The 22,940-nt window shown below is 35.4% G+C and overlaps 3 protein-coding genes across 7 annotated transcripts; 1 reads left to right on the top strand and 2 right to left on the bottom strand.

The window, feature by feature from the left end:
• Positions 1–432: 432 nt before the first annotated feature.
• Positions 433–10,749, bottom strand: LOC118041524 (uncharacterized). Of its 3 annotated transcripts, none has more exons than XM_073404355.1 (10): positions 9,756–10,749; positions 8,986–9,174; positions 8,351–8,443; positions 7,750–7,932; positions 7,573–7,675; positions 7,275–7,460; positions 2,359–4,805; positions 1,569–1,882; positions 1,290–1,458; positions 433–1,007 (listed from the first exon to the last, which is right to left on the bottom strand). In XM_073404355.1, the coding sequence occupies exons 1-8, from the start codon at positions 9,987–9,989 to the stop codon at positions 1,685–1,687; spliced, it is 3,633 nt and encodes a 1,210-aa protein (XP_073260456.1). In that variant the 5' UTR covers positions 9,990–10,749; the 3' UTR covers positions 433–1,007; positions 1,290–1,458; positions 1,569–1,684. The 3 variants fall into 3 exon arrangements, with proteins under 3 accessions (XP_073260456.1, XP_073260455.1, XP_034904802.1); XM_073404354.1 differs by having other exon boundaries at positions 1,573–1,882; XM_035048911.2 differs by having other exon boundaries at positions 1,290–1,882.
• Positions 10,750–13,874: 3,125 nt separating this feature from the next.
• LOC118041526 (zinc finger CCCH domain-containing protein 1) lies at positions 13,875–19,146 on the top strand. 3 transcript variants are annotated; one of them, XM_035048913.2, is made up of 5 exons: positions 13,875–14,045; positions 14,279–14,405; positions 14,509–15,329; positions 15,466–15,562; positions 19,079–19,146. In XM_035048913.2, exons 2-5 carry the CDS (start codon positions 14,363–14,365, stop codon positions 19,129–19,131), a joined length of 1,014 nt encoding a protein of 337 aa, XP_034904804.1. In that variant the 5' UTR covers positions 13,875–14,045; positions 14,279–14,362; the 3' UTR covers positions 19,132–19,146. The 3 variants fall into 3 exon arrangements, with proteins under 3 accessions (XP_034904804.1, XP_034904807.1, XP_034904805.1); XM_035048916.2 differs by lacking the exon at positions 19,079–19,146 and adding an exon at positions 17,867–18,004; XM_035048914.2 differs by lacking the exon at positions 19,079–19,146 and adding an exon at positions 17,550–17,617.
• On the bottom strand, positions 16,201–18,623 carry LOC118041525 (phospholipase A1 PLIP1, chloroplastic). Its single transcript, XM_035048912.2, has 4 exons — positions 17,809–18,623; positions 17,592–17,651; positions 17,062–17,478; positions 16,201–16,773 (listed from the first exon to the last, which is right to left on the bottom strand). The coding sequence occupies exons 1-4, from the start codon at positions 18,409–18,411 to the stop codon at positions 16,354–16,356; spliced, it is 1,500 nt and encodes a 499-aa protein (XP_034904803.1). The 5' UTR covers positions 18,412–18,623; the 3' UTR covers positions 16,201–16,353.
• Positions 19,147–22,940: the final 3,794 nt, after the last annotated feature.

Here is a 22,940-nt window from a genome sequence, read left to right as displayed (position 1 = left end):
ATTTCCGTAAGAGTCACATGTCATCATTAATTTGTGACAAGACAATATTTTTATGAACATTTAAATAACAAAAATACTTTCAGGAATAAAAAACAATTGTATAAAACCAGGATATACTGGTATTTTTTATTTTTTGCATCCAAGAAATTTAATGCATTGGGATGCGTATTAGAATCTTGTGGCTTTTTTTCTTTTGTTTGTTAATTATTGGTTTTTTTTTTTCCAGTGTTCCCACTTCCCATAGCAAGACACGGGGGACCAAGGCTAATAGCTCGGCCCCATAGCAAAGCACGGGAACCAAGGCTAATATTCACTTAAATCCTGAAAAGAAAAAAAATGCTCAATAGATCAGTGGAAACCCAATAGTCTCAACCATAGAATGAATGGAAAGCTTTCTCGAACAAGCACCAAGAAACCTAATAGCATCAGGAATTTTTAGCAATGAAACAACGGAAATCATTTTTACCTATCTTCGGAGGTGGTATGGCTACATTGTCAACTTTTGGAAACTAGTGAAATTTAGCTGGTACACTAAGCTTATAAATCAAATTCCCTAAAATACATTGTGGGGAAGAAAATCATGCGAAACAACTTTAGAACATGATGAAAGTTCTAGATTCTAAACCTGTGAGCTTCTACATCAGTGGAGTTACAAAGTGTTGAACCCTAAAATATATTTAAAAAAAAAACTAATCACCGAGCCTGCATCCCTGTTATCTGTCAATCTGTTAATTCTTGTAAGCAGGACAGGTTACAGGTTAGAAAATGATTTCTAGTGTACAAACAAGCACAAGACATGAAGAAGTGTGACCTTGAGAAAATTATGAGATTGATCGAACTGAAATACCATTTACCAATGAGGTGAGAACCGAAAAACCTTGCAGTTAAAGGTCTCTCGTTGTAGTTTCTCCCACCATCATTTTCTCCCTGGTTCAGAAATGCAAGGGAGGAAATCCTCATCCTTCAGTTGATAATTCCTGATTCCGCCCAAATAAAGTCAAATTCCCCTATTAACATTATAAATCAATAGCATCACAGAACTATCCCAGATAAATAATTAACAATTAATGAATATAACTAGCTGTGTAAAAATCAAATCCTAAAATTAGTTACTTACGTCACACAAAATAATTAAAAATATGAACTAGATTGCAATCCATATCACACAACCAACTCTTGTACTATAACTATAATGCACTGCAACCTTGTACCAATATGCCTTTAGGGTACACAACTACTCAGAAATCCTGCATTTCTATTTCTTGTTTCAAGAAAAACAATGTAACTACCTCTGGACATGGGGTGAAGAAGGCTGATCTGGTGATGGCCATTGAGCAGAGCTGCTATGAAACCTTTGGTCCTCGAACCCCCCACCTGATTGACTCCTCTCATTTAAATGCAAGGTCTCGTTTACACCCGAGAAACCTACCAGCCCAGGAGACCCAAACCCAAGATGTTCTGCAGAACCATAGCCAGTATTATGATCATATGGATACAGCATGACAACAGATGAAATGGTAGGTCCATTTGATGACAATCCATCAGGATTCAAGGATGGTAATGGATACATGCCATATGCCGCATTGGCGGAACCACTTTGAGTGGAGTTTGTACGGATTGAGCCATTCTGAGACTGGCACAAAGAGAATGTATCATGTCTATGCAAACTCAATGTCCTCTCTGCTCAGCTTTCACCTGCTGCCAGTCGGTCTGGCCTTGAATTTGACTTCTCAGCTTGGCTGCGACTGTTGCTGCGCTGCCCAGCAGCTCGTGCTCTAGAATTGTTATTCCAGTTTGCTTCCCTATCACCGTGGTGGTCACTTCTATTGTAGTTGTAATTTCCCTTTCTCATATTTGTAGCATGCTTGTCTCGGACAGAGACCTGCAGTAAATCAAACTTAAACGTGAAAATCAATAGATTTAAAGTGTAAAACATGCTGCACAATTCCAATGAACATGACAATGCAATCAAATTACATAAACCATCAAAAACCAAATTTCCACATCGAAGTGAATAAAAGTAAATCATTTCTTGGAAAAATGCAACCAGTACCCAGTTACATTGATAGTCCACTAAAATGCACCAAGCAAACAAAACTATATGCTGATCAAGTGAGAGGACCTTAGGAAAGACTATCTAACTGGAGAACTATGAAGAGACTAGGGTTCTAGAAAATAGGGCAAGAGAAGTGCAAGACATTCATGTAAACATACCAGATAAACAATATTGTCAATTGAGTGACAGTTACATCTCTGCCTCTCTCCAAAGACAAATGCACTATTGATTAAAAAAGGAACATAGAAAGAAAGAACAGCATGGAAAACACAAGATATAGCTGGTTGAGTAATCTATCTTACTGGATTTGGCAAGTAGGTCCCAGTAACACCACGATATCTTGGCATCTCATCCACATAATGTTGGTACACACCAGCAGGACTATTAGATGCAGACTGTAGAGGAGCACCTGGAACAATACGAGGCCCATAGCTCATAAGCTGAGTAAAAAGATTCATGTTGTTTGAAAAAGGTCTCCCAGGACCATCCCATGGAAAACAGCCCTGCAAGTACATAGGTGGCACCATAACAGGCGAAGGATAAACCACAGGTGCAGGATTTCGTGTGGTTTGGCACAATCGCCCAAACTGCAAGTTTTGCAAGTGGCTAGCAAAATCACTATTAAGAATGTCAGATTTGTGCTCCAATGGCTCAACAGAAGCAGCCATTCGCAAAGAACTGGAAGTACTTGTAACCTCAGATTGATCAAGCCCCTCAGATGTTTCAAGATTTTGACCAGGGTCACTGTTATCATGGCCCTCCTCACTGCGAAATTGGTTTGTTGATGCACCAGAAGTTCCTGTCTCAGCTGGGAAGCTGTACAGTGGAAGCATTGTAACAAATGGAACTGGCGGCCCTGTAGGATAAAATTTTAAAGGAACAGACCCTGAATCATCAGTAGATCTTTTCCGCGAACCAGGACCTAGAAGCACTGGAGCTATGGGTGTCAATGACTCAGATTCACTAGGCTGTGCTGATTCATATCCAGGTACTTGATGCCTTGAAAAATTCAAAGAAGCAGAAGATTCAGACTGGGATCCCACACTTCTTTCAGGCTCAGGGCCCATTGTTGATAGCGTATTCCAATCTTTGTTGTCATCATCTGTCTGATTGGAAGAGTGTTCAGAGGCACTCTTACCTTTTCCATAAACAGAAGACTGCAAAGCAGAAGAAGCTATTTTCCTACCCCTCCTTTCCTTCACAGGCTTCGACACCTTCGCTGATGATCCCTCCCACGAACTCTCGGATGAGGTTTTACTTCTCACAGTAGGAAAGGACCTTGAACTTGCACTTCTATCATCCAAGTATTCTTCAGTACCTCTGTTTTCTTGATATGTTAAAGCATCTGTAAGTTCTTTCCTAGCTGATCCTCGGGTTTCTCTGGTGAACTTCTGCTGAACTCTCAAAGAGTTGCCAGAACCACCTCTTCGAGAAGATGAAACAAAATTATAACTGGATGAACTAGGCTGCAGATCATCTGATTGATGCATCTCAAAGCTTCCATTATCAAGATCAAACCCACTAGTGGAGCCCCTCTCCTGCTCATGCCAGAAATCATGATCAGTCTCCCTAACATTCATTTCCATGGGAGCAAAATTCTCACTGCCAGGTTCAATTGATTCTTCTTGGTTTGAAGCCAATTCAATGCCAGGAAAATAATGGGTCAACGGTGAAGAAACCAAACCTTGAGGAAATTGCATATTTGAACCCCAAGGAGTCTCTCTGAAGGGAATGTTTGTGGGCACCATTCCACCCATATTTCTCTGACCATATCCCAATGAAGCTAGAACAGAAGGTGGAATTGGAAGAGATACAAGGTCAGGTGCCCTATTCATTGGAATATGAACCTGTCCATTGAAACCCAGGCCAGTAGATGAAGCCATCACATTCACAAGATCTTGCTCTTCCTGCTGCAACCCCTGTGTCCCTAGGACAGAAACAAATTCTTCACCCATGGCACCCAAGCCCGAATCATTGCAGTACCTGTTTGAAGCAGCAGCAGGATCAAGGCTTTGACGGGAAATGGCATGCCTTACAGATGATGGATCATCAGTTGAGCTAATACCATGATTTGACAAATTATCAGATTCCAGGTTTTTCCACCTGCTATGATCCAGCCTAGCAGATGAGGCTTGGCCTTTTCCGCTTTCCTGGACTTTGTTACGCCTTCCTTGAGAAGAAATTTCACCATATGTCTCAGCAAGCTCGGGACTAGAGCGTGTCCTCACAGAAAGATACCTTCCCTGAAAGTCAGTGATAAAGTTGTCAGGTTTTGCACTTCTCTGACTTTTATCAATATGCATGTTCTGATTGGAAGTAGATTCCCCTCTACTCTGATCAGAGGTAGTCCTTGTGCTGTTTGTGTTAGCATAAGTCTTTTGGCTTTGAGTACGAGAAACTGTTGGAACTTGACTACCTTTGCATGTGCTTTCTAAGGAATAATTATCATGCTGGGAGGGAACACTGTGCACGACTTGAGCCACATCGACTTGAGCTTCACAACCAGAAGGTTTGCTGCTTGAATTGTTCCTGAGATTCTCAGGTACATGCAAGTGATCATGATTTGACAATCTCAACAGCGACAAACGATTCCTTGGTGCATCAGGACGATGACCACTACCATGTCTCTCCCAGGTGTTCAGAAAGAACTGATTTACTTCAAAACATAGGTCTTCTATGGGGCAATCAAGTAACCTAGCTAGCCTTTTAGCTCCAAATGCAAATGCACCGCGTATCCTAAAGAAGTTACCTGGAAAATGAGTCGTATTACATGATAAAAGTTACTAAATGCTAAAAGATCAGTAAGAAGCATAAAACAATGATCTACATGTCTACATTTCAATCAAATACTATTGTGTCCGAAGACATAAATGCCCATGTGTGCACATAAAGTTTAAGGATACACACTTATGTTATCCTTTTCCTTTGTTCAGTATACATTCTCTAAAACTCTTACAATTTGAAACCATTCCCGCCAACTGGACCACTTAACCTGCATTACATTTTCCACGATATATATACATATGTATAATGGTAAAGCAAATAAAGAAACACAAATACATATCAAGACTAAAAACATATTTGCACAATTGACTACACAAAGAACCCTTTGCCCCATTTTTTAAAGAACAAGAACTAGGATATATTTGAAACCCAAAAGGAGAGAGGCAGAAAAGTAGCATAGTTAATGATGTTAATTTTTTTGCAAGGAACATATAAAAAGAAATATATAGAAATAAATCAAAATGCATCCTTTGCCCATTTTTAATTTTGGTACCTTTCTATATCAATCCTTTTTCTATTCAGTTTTGCTTCAAACTAGCATATATGTTTGTGCTCTGCTGCGGGTCAAGTTATTCTTCTAAACTTAAAAGAAATATTAAGAGTATAAAGATTTTTTTGACAGTATCATTAAATCCAATCAAGCAATTCGATTTTGAAACCTACCAACCTAGCTCTTTGCCTAACTCGAATTTTGAATTAAACCGCATAAGAGCTGATCCAAAGTGAATTATTCAATTTAATGGGTTTAAAGACAACTTGGATGGCTGGTAAAAACATGACATAGCTTTTAAAAAAACTTTAAGACAACAATTTGTTTTTATATTGAGATAATGTCAAATTGGATATACCTTGGTCACCGTGCAACCTGAGTTATGGACTTCAATAGGTTATAACTTTGTCATTTTTGTAAAATTTTTATTTTTAATTTTATGATAACATTAGATGCTTTCAAAATTGAGCATCAACCTTAAAAAATCATTTATTTGAGATCGTGATAACCCTATGTAAAGTAGAAAAAAATACACCATGAATTTCATTTCTCAACCAATACATTATTAAATAAGAGTGAAATAAAAAAAAACAATTAGAAAAATTAAAGGACCAGAAATAAAAAAAAATATATCAAGTTTGATGGGTAAACCAACTAAATCCGTGAATTGGATAACCTGGGTCAACACGTCAAACCCGCAAATTGGATAGTGGACTCTATTGAAATTAATAACTTGTTTTTTTTTTTTTTCTAAACTATTGTTTATTTTTAACTATATGATAACAAAAATAGAAGATAGCAAAATCAAGCGTCAAACCAATACTAAGATTTTTTTTTTAAGACTATGATAACCTCATAGAAAGTAAAACAAATTATGAAACTCAATTCTCAATCAATCCAATATCAAAGGATGAAATTGAAAAAAAAAAAAGTTAAACTTGTCATACCCGTCAACAGGCTCATGGACTTTCTAAAATTTAATATGTTTTTTTTCCGAAACTATTTTTTAACTATATAATAAAAGAATAATAGACAATCACATAATCAAGTTCAATTAGAAAAAAAAAAAAAAAAAAAGTTATCTTGCTAAACCTGCAAAACGGGTCATTAACTCCATAAAGTTTATTGACCTAGTTTTTTTCAAAACCATTTTTTATTTAACTAATTTTTTTAGAAAATAGATCATATCGCAATGCTAGGATATTTTTTTGATGCCAACCCGATGCTGAAATATGTTTTTAATATTAGAATAACTACATAAAAAAACAAATTAAAATAAATTATCAACTCTAAACCCCCATAAACATATAATATAAGGACTAAATTAAAAAAATTCAATAACCAAAGGGAAAAAAGGGGTCAAAATACAAAAAAAAAAAACAAAAATCAACACTGTGGATTACTATTGTAATCCATGGTGCTAATGGGTGTGGGGAAACAATGTTTTCCCCACACCTTTTAGCTTTATTTATAATCATCACTTTAAACCATTGTATAAGTACTTTCATGAGAAAATTGCATAACAATTTCACAAACCTCGTGCACGGCTCATAGCTACATGATTACATGCCGATTTAAAAGCCACTGTCAGCAGAAATATGTATAAAGAGAAAATAATGCAATAGGCAATGTTAGTTTGTACCGTACAGATCAATCAATAAGGAAGCATTACAGTTGGATAATGCTTCAAAGGATATTGTAAGGCCAGCAGAGCAAAGATAAGATGATGAGTCCTGATTCTCAGTGCTATCTAAACCTTGTCATTAAGAAGAATGAAAAAAAAAAGTGCATTTTGATGCAAATGCACAGTAAAGACATATCCACAATTCAATAGGGAAAGGAGAGTTATTAAAACATATCCACAACTCAAAACAAAAAAAGGAGAGGTATTCAAATGACATTTAACTTGATGGCAAACAGCATAGCAGAGTTCTATTTGTATACCTTTACTGACACTGCGTCCCAGGTTGTTGTTTATACGCAAAGGATCAATAACATTGAAGTGTTTGGACAAAAAGGGTTGCCCTTGATTATCTTGTCCCGCAGGTAAAACAGCATATACTGCACTACGAGCCTCAAGAAATAATTTGCTAAGTAGTAACTCTCCACCATCCTTTCGAGGAGGTTCCGCTGCATAACATTTCACTAAAACAGTTCATTCCAGTAGATCGACAAATATTTACGAAACAGAGGGTCACTTATTCAGAAGAAGGAAAAGGAGCCTTCTGGCAATTATGCATACCTGTTACATCTGGAAGTAAACTAATAGGTACAGGACCCCAGAGGCTAACACAGAAATTATTCCAATCAAACTTACTGAAGAACTCAAGAAAACGATAAAGGACCTGGACATGGAAAGAATTAGATAAACAAAAGAGAGGAACGCAGCAAGACAGTGAGACCAAGTACCAAAAGCCACCTCAAGAGGACCCGCAAAGGAATTGTTGAAAACATGAAATATGTATAGAACCAAGGTCTCCAAAGCATAAGTGGAGATCAATCCATGATGAGCACCCAGTATACGGCTCTCATAGTAACACCAGGCCTTTATCAGTATGATGCTACGCTTGAATAGATGGTTTTGATTTATCAAATTATCAACCTACAGAAGTAAAACTACTAATCAGGGACAAAATTATAAAATAGTATCCTGGTTTGCAGTTACCAAGAGAAAAATGCAATCACCCCCATCCCATAATTAAATTCCATGTTTTACTTTTCAGTTCTTTAAGGAATGCAGATAACACCCCCATCCCATAATTAAATTCCATGTTTTACTTTTCAGTTCTTTAAGGAATGTAGATAACATGGTTGTACAGTATGTTATGCCATCACCTTTCACTTTCTAACTCTTTTTTGGTTTACTTTTCACAAACTTCAGGTTGCTTAATGAATAGGGCACGGCAGGATTAGTGATTTTCTAATAATGGACTAATAATTTGGGAAAGCAGAAGTGTCCAGAAAAAGGATCATAATATTTGGACAAAAGGAGTAGACAATTTCCAGGATAGAGCACTAACCTCTTCAAGGAAACAAAGGGTGCACAGTCCACCAAGTTGGTTAAATGAAATATCTACCACAATGTTTTCCACTAGACACTTTATTATCTTCACCTGTATATATGTATTCAAACAAAAAAAGAAAGTTAAATCTAACATCATGAATCGCTTATTAAGGAATCTTTTATTGAGATTTTTATGGTACACCTATTAGACAAAGATTCCAGCAGGAAAACCATCTTCTTCAGTAAACAAATACAAAAATGATAAAAGAAATATGTAGAAATTTTAATATGAAAATAAATAAATCCACACTCAACAAAATTTTAATATGTGTTGAAAAGCTTGCTCCAGTTTCCACCATTGCCCCAGAATTAAAGACAGAATGCACATGTCTAGCAAACAAACCACAACCTTGAAATATTTCACAAAGATTACAGGTCCTCTGTGGCAGAAGTAAAGTTGTAGATGGACTAACACTGCTTCAACAATTCTGAAGTCAACATCACTAACTAGATATATTCAAGCTAAACACAAATAAACACACCCTCAGCTTAATAAGCAAGCTTAAAATAAATTGAAGAAACAGAGAGAACTAAAGATGAATAAACAGAACATACAAAAATAAGAATTTAAAGAAATTAAAAGGGACCTACCTCTGCTTGAATGTACTGAACCTCCTTCACTCGGAATTCAGCATTTTCATTCTTCTCCTCATTCTCCAGCATATCACGAACCTGATGAGCCCATGTGTCTTTCAAATTTGGATTCTTACTGAAGACTGTTAAGTCAATATCCCCATCAGGTAAATAAGTCTTAAGTGGTACAGACCCAAAGGTGAACACCTGTAGATCATAATAATCATGTGTAAATAATTTTATGAAAAACTTGACGGTGCACACTTTTTGCAGCAACGAAAAAAATAAGATTATGAATCCAGATCACTCTCACTAAGAAAATACTCAAGAACTACCAGAAAGCCAGTCTGCATCATTCATAGTTGTCAGCGTCTTTGGACTCAACCTTAGGTCTATACATATTTATTTCTAATTAAGACACGCCCATTCCCCTTAGTTTGTCATTAAAAAAAATATGGTCCTTGACTGTCTTCAACTTCTTATCCACAAAATGTTATTACATGCATAACGTTGCTCATCAACACATACAATCTCATCTTTCAATTGTCTTCATGGACACAATTTTGATCAAATCCTTAACTTATGAATTTGACGCACAGAATCACCTCTCCAAAGTCCAAATCAACAAACCTGACTTGAGGATAGGGCACTACTCCATGTCTTTGTACCGGACCAACACAATCTACAACAATAACTATACGATCTAAATCTAAAAAACCATCAAGACATGCCCCATAAGTGTAAGCAACACATCGATTTCATCACATTAAGACAACTAGGCAATGCACCTGGCAACGAAAGCACTTTAAAATAAGCCGCTGCACGTAATCTGCAACAGCATTGCGAAGCTCTTCAGAGGGCTGGTTAGGCTGAATGCAGACAATAAGCTCAGCAGTTCTCTCTTCGGCCTTTGACCATCGCTCCAGATCAAGCACTCTGATCACAGAGGCCGCTTCTTCGGGCAATAGGCCATTTGGAATTACCCCGCTTGGTGGCTGTGCCCACCCTTCATGCTCTCCCATGCAATCCTAAAACAAGAGCAAGCGTTTTCCTTCCTCTATTACCCCTTTATTCCACAACTAGCTGACCAACAGACCAACTTTCTTCCGGAAATAACAAATTTTAAACACTTGAAACCACCACCACCACCACCAACAACAACAACAACAGGTACAAAATACAAAAATAGAAGGAGATTAAAAAAAAATAGGAAATTCTGATTTTCAGGCGAATCTGTTCCAAAAATGGAAACTTCCCTATTAACAAACCCAGGTAATATAACCCTTCGAAGTTTAAAATAAACTGCAAAATGCTGTTATTTCCACAAAAAAATTTGGGTGAAGAGACCACAAATCAATTTCAGTTAGGTTGGGCTTTGATGAATAAATCAAATTAATAAATTAAATTAAATCAAAGGAAGCGCTAGAAATTATGAAGATCAGAATCCTGATAATAATTATAATGATTGAAGTGTCGGCGAATCAAATAAAGAAAAAAATTGCAGGATTGAAAAGGACCAAATAGCAAATGAAAGAGGCAAATATTAGAGGCGTTGAATAGAAGATGGAGGCAGGCGTGGATCAAATTCAATACAGTAATTAGGTTTTTATTTTCCTATTATTTTCGAGGTTGCAGATAGAGGGAAAGGGAACGGGATGCTTGGTTACAGGAGATAGAAATTGTGAAGGCTTGAAATAAAATTATAGTTCAAGGGGGTGGGGTGATAGAATCTGTGTTTTGGTGAAGGAGACGGAGATTGAAAGAACAAAAAATTAGCATCATGTTATAAATTTTATATTTATATATACTGAATGTTTTTTAGAATTTCTTATATTTTATGATTTTTATGTTTAGTTTTTTAATTTTTTATAACACTTGAATTTTTTTAATATTTTTTAATGTTAATTTTTTTATACATAAACTATTTCTATTGTATTCTAAACATTAAAAAAATATATAAACTTTAATTTTAAGTTTTTATTGTGAATATGTATATTTTTATTTATTTTTTTATTTTTTTAATATGTTATCACAATCTACTTAATTTATATTAAAATTTTAATACACATGAACTCCTATGTTACATAGCTTGTATCAATTTTAATATATTTTTTTTTCAATTCATTATTATTCATACTTTTATGGAATATATTTGGCTCTATAATTTATTTTGACAAATTTTCTTTTTTTTTATTCATCAAGATTTAAAATTCCAGAATAAATAGTCTTATGAGTTTATGAACAAATAAATAGATAAAATACAGTTCTTGAAAAACTAGTATTTTTAAATAACTGAATAGCAGTCTTAAAAGATTGATTTTTTTCTTTTATATTCATTATTTTATTTAATAAGTTGTTTCCCTTTTGTTTTATAGATAATGTCAAATATGACGAAACTTGAATTTACTGCTTTTGATATATCTAAGAATAACTTTTTATCATTGATCATTGATGTTGAGATTCATCTGGAAGCTATGAAATCTTGGAGAGACCATTAAAGAAGAAAATAACGCATCCTCGCAGGATCATGTAAAATCAATAATTTTCATTCGCTAGTATCTCCATGAAGGATTAAAAGTTGAATATCTTATAATAAAATATCATCTTGTTTCGTGGCAAAATATAAAGGAAAGATATGACCATCAAAAGTTTAATGTGCTCCCTCAAGCTCGTTATAATTAGTTGCACTTGAGGTTGCAATATTTCAAATTGATTGGTGAATATAATTTTGTTTTTTTTTTTCAAAATTACCTCATAGAAAAATTATGTAGTGACAATACCACAAAAAAACAAATGTTAGAGAAAACATTATCTACTTTCCATGCCTCAAATATTCTCATGCAACAAGAATATAGAGAACATAATTTCAAAATGTATTCAGAATTAATTTCATGTTTTCTTATGGTTAAATAAAACAATGAGTTTTTGATAAAAAATCATCAATCCAATCCTACAGGTTCCAAATCATTCCCTAAAGTGAATGAAACTTTTGTCTAAAAAACAGGAAAAAACCAAGGGTATAGATATAAAAAAAAAAAATGGAAAATGAGAAGAAATAATCCTTCAAGAGGCAACCCACCATACCACCAGAAGTGGAGACATAATGAACCTAAATAAGGAAAGAGTAAGAATTCTCATAAACTTGAAGATAAGTGTCATAGGTGTGGTTTGCATGGTCATTGATCTCGCACTTTTTGAAAGCCAAAATATTTTATAGATCTATATCAAACCTCTCCGAAACAAAATGTAGTTGAGACTAATTTTATTCATAAAGATGATTTTGAAGGTCATGATGTTTATCTTAATGTTAATGTTTATCTTGATGTTTCTGATTTATTTCGAAACCTAGATAAAACAAATAACATACTTAGTGGTGGAATCTTTGGGGATGATTGATATTTTTAGTTGTATTATGATATTTATCTTATTGTATTTTTAATAAGCAATGTCAATTTTATTTCAATTAAATAATGAAGTACCATATCTTAATGTTATTAGAACACTCATATATCTTGTGAATTATGCAAGACTAGATTTAGCATTTACAGTCAATTTATTGGTAAGATATAGTTCTACTCTCATAAAAAAAAAGACACTAGGATGAGGTCAAATATATATTTCGCTTTTTACGTGGAACAACTAAAATGAGAGTTATTTTATAGTAGATCAAATTCATAATTTATTGGATATACAGATACATGTTATCTCTCTAATGAGTCTAATCTCTACAAAAAAACATTACAAACAAATCATTTGTTTACATATGGAGGTACTACAATTTCTTAGAGATATATCAAACAAACATTAATGGATACTTCATCAAATCATTCAAAAATTATTGCAATCTATGAAGCAAATCAATAATGTATATAGCTAAAATCAATTATTCAGCACATAAAAGAAAAATATGAATTGTAAACATTGAAGATAGTCTTATAATATTATTTGAAGGTAATGCTACTTGCATCACTCAAATTCAAGGAGGGTACATTAAAGAAGACAAAACAAAGAATATCTTACCAAAGTTTTTTTATACTCACGAGCTTCAATAAAAGGGAAAATTTAATATCAAACAAATTAAGTTAAGTGATAATTTAATAAACTTATTTACAAAGTCTTTACCAGCCTGAACTTTCAAAAAATTTGTCTATAATATTGAAATGTGCCATCTTAAAGATTTATCATAAGATATTTACTTTTAAGGTAAAGTCAATGCAAACTGTACTCTTTTTTCCTTTGTTTAGGTTTTTTCCCACTAGGTTTTCCTATGCAATGTTTTAAAGAGGCAATTTGACATTTTTATGAATCATCAAGTATTCAAACATGAATCTTAAAGTACTTATATAAAATCTTTTATTAAATCCTGAAATATTCAAAAATCACATAAGAATATTGTATTTTTTTCCCTTCACTTAGGTTTTTTTTTTCCATTGGGTTTTTCTTTGTAAGGTTTTAATAAGATACATTTTTAGTACATGGTCATTTTAAGGATAAATGTTATAAAATTTATAATTATATATATTAAATGGTCCATTAGAATCTCTTAGATTTCATGACTCTTAGATTTAATCTTTTAATTTTTCATTACACTTAGATTTTCTAATGTTATTTAATGTTTTTATTTTTTTTCATAAATAGACTACTTATTTTGTATTTTAAAAATTAAAAAAAATATATTTAATAAAAAAAAAAAGAACATCTCTATTATAAACATGTATATTTTTACTTGTTTTTTTAATTTTTAATTTTTTAATAAATAGAAAAATGCATCTATGTTATTTTGTGTTATGGGCCTTAATGATGGGAGCCACCAGCCCACGTCAGCCCATTTTCTGATGACGTGTGCAGTTAGCTAATTCGAGTCGGGCTCACTTATCGTACGGTTTATATAACATCAATCACGAATTATAATTACGCGGCGAAGATTGAAGCGGCAGCACGAGCAAAAGAGAACCGGCATCACACAAACACAAACAGCCCACGCCCGCCCTTGAGCACCCTCGGCGTTTCTGCGTTACGCCTGAAAAATAGATCGGAACTCGAAGAACTTTCTGGAGTTTGACGACTTCTGCTTCTGAGTAAGTTTATTATATCTCTCTGCTCTTTTGCTCTTACTTTCCCAGGGTGTTTCGATGCTCGAGAGCTTGCTTTTAGGGTTTTTAGTTTATTAATTCGTTCTTTTCAGGTTTCCTTGTGAAGTTATTTGCTTAAAACTCTGTATCTGATTAGGTTTAATTTGGTAGGGTGTGCATGTGCATGTGCATGTTCTCTTGTTGATTTCCTAGGGTTTCGTCTTTGATTTGATTTTCAGATTCTCAAACTACACGACGAATTGTAGCTATTGACTTTATTGGACTGGTGAAAGCTGTGGTCTTTGGTCGTTTTGCTTTTTGATATGGCAGATCCAACTGAACCTGAACCTCAACAGACTGAAGCTGGTATGCATTTTTCTTTGTCAAGGCTCATCTCTTTTTTTGTTTTTTTCGACTTCATCTATTATCCGTTGTAGTATTTTTTTTAATATATATTTGGCCTTTGCAGTGTGCAATTTTTTTAGAAAACCGATGAAGAACAAGAATATTAGAAAGAGAATGATTGATGAGGATGAGGATGAGGATTCAAAAACTCAAACCTCTCTGTTACACAGTCAGAAAAAAGCCTCGAAAGCTGACAATAAGCTCTACTTTTCTACTGGACCGTCAAAGAAATCGTCTGAATCAAATGCAGAACCAGAAAGGTTGTTATTTCAATTCGAGTCTTCGAAGGAAATTCAAGTTCAGCATGATAGTAGAGCAACTGCAACTCTAGAAACTGAGACTGAGTTTTCAAAAGATGCCCGGGCCATTCGTGAGAGAGCTCTAAAGCAAGCTGATGATGCTTTGAAGGGTAAAAAAATGAGTTCTGGTGATGAAAAGTTGTACAAGGGGATTCATGGGTATACTGATCATAAAGCTGGGTTTCGAAGAGAGCAAACGATTTCAAGTGAGAAAGCTGGTGGATCACATGGGCCTCTCAGGGCTTCTGCTCACATAAGAGTGTCAGCAAGGTTTGATTATCAGCCGGATATATGTAAGGATTATAAAGAAACTGGTTACTGTGGGTATGGAGATTCATGCAAGTTTATGCATGATCGAGGGGATTACAAGTCCGGGTGGCAGATGGAGAAAGAATGGGAGGAAGCAGAAAAGGCAAGGAAGAGAAATTTGGCCATGGGAATGGATGACGAGGAGGTTGGAGGTGCAGGGCATGATGACGACGATGAAGATGAGTTGCCATTTGCTTGTTTCATTTGTAGGGAGAATTTTGTGGATCCTGTCATGACTAAATGCAAACATTACTTCTGTGAGCATTGCGCTTTAAAGGTAGCCCCTTTTGCTCCTATGTGTTGCACTTTAGCTATTGTTTCCTTTGTGATTTTGCTTTCTGAATTATGTTTGAAATTACTTAAATTTTCCGTGATTTTGAACTTATTTTATCCCCCCCCCTTCTGCTTTACAGCATCATGCGAAGAACAAGAAGTGTTTTGTGTGCAATGAACCTACTCTTGGCATCTTCAATGCAGCTCATGAAATACGCAAAAGGATGGCTGAAGCTGGTAAACGATAGTTTCAACTCTTTCCTCTGTAATGTTGTAGTCATGGATGTGTTCTCTATACTGTGTAGGAAGTGGCTATTACCATGCCCTTCTTTTCTTAGGTAAATTATCAGAGGAATTTTATTTTTTTGGTAGTTCCTCAAAACTCTTTATTTGTCTATCTGAACTATCTGTACTATCATACAGAAAACAATCTAATTTTTTAGTAGTTCCTCAAAACTCTGTGTCTATCCGAACTATCTGTACTATCTTTCAGAAAACAATCTAATTCACTTAAGACTGCATTTGGAATTAATATACTAGATTGTTTGTTTCGAGTGTATTAGTCAGGAGTTTCAAGCTTTTATAGGTTTTCTATTCTTTTGCACTCTATACTTGGTAGTAGCCATACTGACGACATTAGAGCTGCCCTATTTGCAGAATTAGATCTTGAATTACATCTAGTTGCCCAAACTTTGTTCAGTAACTTTTTTGAACAAATTAGATTGTCTTTGATTGTGACCATTGAGTCATCGGTCATTTGATTTGTACTCCTTGATGCAGCAGTGCAGCTTGGAATATAAATCTGAACTAATAGCTGTGAGCTGAGCCTGATAGGTCAAATTTGTGAAGAACAGAAAAAAGAAAGTGCATATAGATTTTGCAGTATCTTTGCTACAAGAAATATTGGATTTCATTAAGGTGTTAGTCAATGATGATGAATGATAACTACATATACAAGAGCTTATCGGCTGTACATGTATTCATTGTCCCCTGTGTATCTAACCAGGGGAGAACCCTGCAAAATTTCTTTACACACCAGTCATGGCCTTCTTGGTCCCAAACATACTTCTTTCCAAAGTGTTTTCGTGGTTCCATAAGTGTGGAGATGGTGAGGCAAGCAATGGCCACAATTGATTCCCCCATTCTTGTACTTTCCAACCAACCATCTTTGAGTTTTGCCTTAGAACGTTGTTCACTGCCTTTAGGTAGTTGCTCGAGTCATGGTCTCTTAGAATTGTACCTTCTGAACCATAGGCTGTGGGATCGCTAAGAGTTTCCAGTGGGTGGGGACAATTCAGGAATGCCTTTATGGCACTTGCAGCGAACCTGTGTTGGGTTTTATCAAAAGCATACAGTGCACTTCCTGGAGGGAGTAAAGGGTGTGGAGGAGATGACTTCTCATCAGGTTGGAGTATGAATAATTTCCCAAGTGGAGAGTACAGGAATTTCTGCATAAAAACACAGGAGAAGGTGAATGAGAAATTTTGACTGAATTTATATTTTTACTCTAATATGGTCTAAACTAAAGATTGGGAGTAGAACAAAACCAGGCATCTTTGAACTTTTTAAAAAATAAGGTACATGCTACATTTGGAGAGTGAACCTTTGGATGGAGAACGAATTTGAGGGGATTCCATGAAGTTGATAGTCCAACTCCTTAGACTATACAAGTCTGAGCGAGTAACATATAGATGGTTTGAGAATGGAAAGATATAGTTGAACAAACAGGTACTTACATTTTTAGTTAGACAAGGGTGTGACTGGAAGGAGCCATTTAATCGCTTGAGGACTAGTGTCACATGGTTGGGGTAGTTGCAGGAGAAAGCTCTTGGGACAATATCTCTATGCATCACTACACAGTGTACATGGTTGTCATCTAACCCCAAATAATTTAGGATCTTTTGGCCCCCACAGAACACAAATGGTGAGCCAAAAGTGACCACTGGCCTAAGAGCAGAGGTCTCGACGATCTTCCTGGTCAGGAGCATCAAGTGGACTAAAAGAGAGAGGCTACCCCCAAGAGAATGGCCAGTAAATTGAAGCTTAGCACGTTCTCCATGTTTGTTCAAATGTTCCATTATTTCTGGCATGAACTGTTCATATATTCCCTTTGCCGCTTCATAAATTCCTCTGTGAACAAGCACATCTGTACCCTGTCAAACACAGTATTTAATCAATGCTACAAGCTTTTCTCCTCTTCTAAAATGGTGCATCTTCTCAACAGAGGACTTTTTGCGAGTTGTGAGAGTTTGCAGCCAATACTTACCTCAAATTTAGTGGGTTCAAATAGGAGGTTTGCCTGCCAAGATGCAAGGGAGTCGGATCCCTGCAATTTGGAAACACGAAAACAAGTTCAACACTTCTCAGATTTGTGTCTATCTTTCAGAAATAGAATATCATACCTAATGGGAAAACTATAACACGATATTAGGACTATGTTCCAAAGCATACAAAATGCAATGAATGAAGAGGGAATTATTTACCTGAATCACAAAGCAGCGTGTATACGTGCTAACATCATCACAAACAAACCATTCACAGGGTGCTGAGTGGAGTGACTGAAGGTCCCTTGCTGCCTCTTGTTTTTCCTTCTCCCCGGCCGCAACCATTGCTGTCATAGTTGATGCTGCAACATAAGCAGCCACCTCTGATTTATATACTCGCTGAGGTCTCTCACCATCTTCAACGGGCTGGTCTCCGTCCTCGACTGGTTGGTTTCCAGTACTGCTTGAGTCAGTACAATCTCCTTCCTGCTGGGGTTGAATGCCATGAGAAAGAAGGCCCTGTGCACGTGATTGGACATAAGATGCAGCCGAGGCAGCAATCCCATAAGCAAGAGATGAGCGGATGGGGTGCTTCTGCTCAGGTTCCTCCGTGTTCCCTGAGTTGGATTTGGCAACTACAAGGGTAGCTGCAGGGGCGTGAGTCGCGTCATGATCAAGCTTCTCTTTCACGGCAGCGGCCTCCGCTTTCTTTTCTAAAGAAGATGTGACAAAGTGTAGGCCGTAATATCTCCTCAAATCCATGGCCTGCATGTTAATGGATAAATTATCCGTGTTAGATGCATATTTTGCTTGGGCTGGCATTACATCTCCGGGCCGATGATTGATGAAGATAACTTACTACCTTGCTTTGATGAATCACATGATGGATGAGTGATAATTTTCTTGAGTTAAAATATTAATTTCCACCATTATTTTTGAAATCCAAAACCAAATTTCTTATTTCTTAACCAATAGATCGCTAGTACCATGAGTTAGCCAAGCAGTGAAGTTTATAGATGATCCAGATCCTAGAAGGACAGGCCGCGTGGTTGCTGTGAGGGACAGAAAGTGCGTACCTTAATCTCTTGTATAACATAAGCCATATTGCACAAGAAAGCCAGCTTTGAGAGTAGCTTGGTATCAGACCATCCAACTGGAGCCAAAAATCTTAAAAATGTTTCTCGATCATATTTTATTTCTCCTCCTTCCTCGTCTGAGTTATAGTCTACCATGCAGCCATCCTCGCAATTACTATCACCATTTTTGTTGGCATCAGGTAACTCTTCTTCTCCATATATGTCCTCTTTCTGTTGCCTATTCCTCCAATGATTTCTGATCTCGTAAATCCGCTCCACCCAATTCGCTCTCTTTACCTCTCCTAGTTCAGTGCTAGCACTGCCCTCATCTGAACTGTCCACTATGATCTCATCTTTCTTTAATGACCCGTCAACCCCATCCTTGGCAATATTCATGTCTTTGCTTGTCTCAGGGTCAAACAGAAATGATCGAAGTGATGCTGGGATTATGGAGCTAGAAATCTGAAAAGGGAAGATACCAACCGGACGGCTGCTTTTAAGCTTTGGTTGTGATGATGCAGCAAGGACGTAGTTAACGGAATAACAGAGGTGGTTATCTGAATAGGATCTCCGCATGGTGGCTCGGTTGCAGAAATCTTTGCCAGAATTTGAACGGTAAAGGCCATTGTGTTCTTTGAACCTATCTTTTTGTGCTACAGTTGCTGGAGAGGAAGGAATAGCCATTGAATTGCATACCATGACTCGTAACAGTTGTCACCGCAGTGCTGATGCTAGGTGAAGATGTTGTTGCGAACCCCTTGCTAGTAAGATGCCCCTTCCTCCCTCTCTCTCTCCCCCCCTCTCTCTCCACCTATCTAGCTAAATCTTGAAGTTTGCCAAATTTCCTGAAAAAAACTCAAGGGGTGGTGATGGATTTTATATATAAAAAAAAAAGGTTAGGCAGGACAGATGCACATCGTTAACAACGAGAACATTAGGACAACACGAATGCTTGAACCGATTCGATTAGATATTTGAAATTAAACAACGCGTGTAAAGAGTCATTTGGTTTGGTGTGAAGAGAAGACATGTAGTTATGAAATTAGCTATGTTGGATACCTTTTTTTTTTTAAGTTTTTCAGATATGTTTTAAAATATTTTTTATTTGAAATATATTAAAATAATATTTTTTATTTTTAAACTATTTTTTTTAATATCAACACATCAAAATAATTTAAAAATATTAAAATAATATTGATTTTTTTAAATAAAAATAAAAATTAATTTTTTTCAAAAACTCTTCTAAAAAACAAAAACAAATTTGACCGAAGTGAGCATGAAAGCGCCCTGGACCATGGGCATTGTATCTACCGTTTTTTTCTTTTTTCTTCTTTCTTTTTCGAATGGAAAACTCTATAGCTGAATCTAAAAGAGTGCCAATACACGCTCTGAAAGCATGAACTGAAGTTTTTAGACATTGACGTGCCACACTAACACACTAATAAACGGGCACTTAAACGAGTTTAAGATCTTAATGTTAAATTCCCAACCTTTTATCTACCTTTTCTGACAGTATTAATACATGCAAAGATTTTCAGAAAAAATTCACAGGTGAAGAGCATCCTACCTCAAAACCATATCACATATCAAAAATTTTAAAAACGAGGCGAGAAATTCGTCTTGTACCTGCCATCCGAAGATAATGTTGTTGATCTCGATGATGCCTTGACTCTTCTATGTTTCAGTTTTTTGGCTTCCCCCATGCTTAGAAATGTTCGTCCTCGGATACCTGCTACAAGTTAAATCTTATCAACCATATCTAACCAGCCGTATTCTCAATTTAAGTATACATCCTTAACTCAAAAACATGATCATACACGCTAATGAGAAATTGCAAGGATATAATTAAAGCTTTAAGATCAGTGCAACAGAATCTGGGATCCTATATATATATATATATCTCCCTGAAATCCTTGAAATCTCTGGTTGCAAGTACCAATACGGCATCATTTGTACACAAGAAGGATAATGCTAGCTTTGAGTTGATTCCACTTTCTTGGGTTTTTTGATCCAAAGTTTATTCAAAGCTATTCATTATTAAAAAAAAATTAAATAACTAATAGGAAATTACTTATTATAGTTCCGTAATATTTTTGTATTATTTATAATTTTCTTCTCAACGTCTTAATTTTTTATAACCTTCAAACAATTATCTTAATTTCTTTAAACACCACGACAACTACGGTGACGGTGGTTTAACCTCCAAATTAAATAGATCCTTGAAGTCTAAGGATTGAGAACTTACGAAAAATAGCTTCGAGAAGAATCTTTCCATGAAATTACCATTATTCTTACAAGAAGATCCATTGAAAGAAAGAAATAGAAGAATCAATACTTCCATCACAAGCCGTAACACAATGTTGAGAAAGTAGGTTAAACAGAGGCTCTTGCATGTGCGCCAGGTGGGTTCAGCTGCCAAGCATAACTCTCAGCAGACTTCTTTTTCTTATATATAAAACTCTTAACAAATTAATATAGTTATTTTACATTAATTCTTCAAAATAATAATAATATAGTTATTTTTGTCCCCTTTTTTAATGTTTCTCCTTCTTCCAGTTCTCGACCCCTTATATTCAAATATCTCATGTGGGATTAAAGCAAACAACTAAAAGAATCCAATTCACAACTCTCATAACAAGACTATAATATCACCTGCCTAGCTAGAACTGGCTGGCATGTGAGAAGTTTACCATCACAAAGAATTTTGTTCGTAATTATTATTATAAAAAAGGTTTGTTTGTAGTTTGTACAATACCACACTTCATTTATTTGCATAAAAACACGCCAATATCAACGTATACAGCAATTAAACAAAACATCACGAAATCGGCTTGCTACTTATTTTTCAATGCATCCATGGTAATGATAAGCGTGGGAATGCCTCACACGAAATTATACACTATATACCTCATCATAAGGAATATTATCGCTCCGTTTTCAAGAATTATAGCTATAGCTTATAAAAGAACGACAAAACAAATCAATTACTAAATCATTTCGAAGATAAACATTACCTTAAATTATCTTCTTGCCGTGCACAGATGCGACCATGCTTCTTTCATAGTATGCCAAAATGGAAGGCCGTCGTCCAAAGGCGGATCAGAGTGAAAATGGCAATGCAAATTAGACTATATAGCACAGAGAGAGAGAGAGAGAGAGAGAGTGTTATGTTGTGTTGTAGCAAGAAATGTAATGTCTCTATGAGCAGAGGCGGCGACACAATAATGTATGGTGTGTGATTGAATTTGGACAAGAGATTCTCTGAAAGGCAGGTGGGTTTTATTTGTTTTCTGACATTCAACTATGTAAATATAAATATATAAAAATGTTTGTTGAATCTCCCTCTAATCTCTCTCAAAATGGGATTCTGTTTTGCTACCGATCGATGGAGATGCTTGTGCCTATACACATTTATATATGTAAGATTGCAAGTGGAATCGATCGAAGAGTACTCTTTTCACGTGTTCAATGACAAGAAGACAGCTTATATGGCCAAGGATGTCCCTACTCTATTTCTACATTGCCTAGCAAAGGTCTTCTGAGCTTCTTCCTTTTTTAACTAGTCGCCAATATTTTACTAGCAACCTTTTTCCCAATACAACTACGCGATAGTTGGTAGGATGGTGCCACGGGGAATGTATCTTTTTTTTTATAAAAAAAAAATCTATCTTGGAAAAAAACTTGAATACGAGTGATCATCACTAAAATTCAAGACATTTAACGAACAAGTCTATATTTTGATAATCAGTTAGATTTTTTAATTCAAATAATTTAATTTATATTTTTTAAATATGATTTTATATGAAAAACTCAGATTTATTGTGACTAATAATATCTAGTAAACTAAAGTGACTTGATAAATATAAACATTTTTAGATATTTAAATTAGTAATTTTATATAAAAAAAATACATTATATTTTAAAGAAATATGCTCTAAAAATATATATGTTGAAAATGTTAAGAATGCAGAAATTGTGACTTGAAATTTAAAAGATTCATGATATATTTTAGCTCATTCTTTTTTTTTATATAAAAAGAAATTTATAATTTTATTCTTATGATATTTTTTGTATTTTTTGAAAATAATATATATTAAATTAATATAAAATACTAAATGATCCGGGTGAGTATTGAAAAAAAATTTACAAGAAAGTGCTGGGATTGAGCAAGATGTTTAAAACAATAGATAAATGGATCTAAAACATTGAGATTCGGATATGGTAACCTAAGTTCACGGGGTGCTGCGCTCCAAGCTCAACACTAAGGGCCGTTTA

Source organism: Populus alba, chromosome 14 (genome assembly GCF_005239225.2).
Source record: "Populus alba chromosome 14, ASM523922v2, whole genome shotgun sequence".
NCBI lineage: Eukaryota > Viridiplantae > Streptophyta > Magnoliopsida > Malpighiales > Salicaceae > Populus > Populus alba.
The sequence above is the reverse complement of the archived record's forward strand: the minus strand, read 5'-3'. Positions and strand labels throughout refer to the sequence as shown.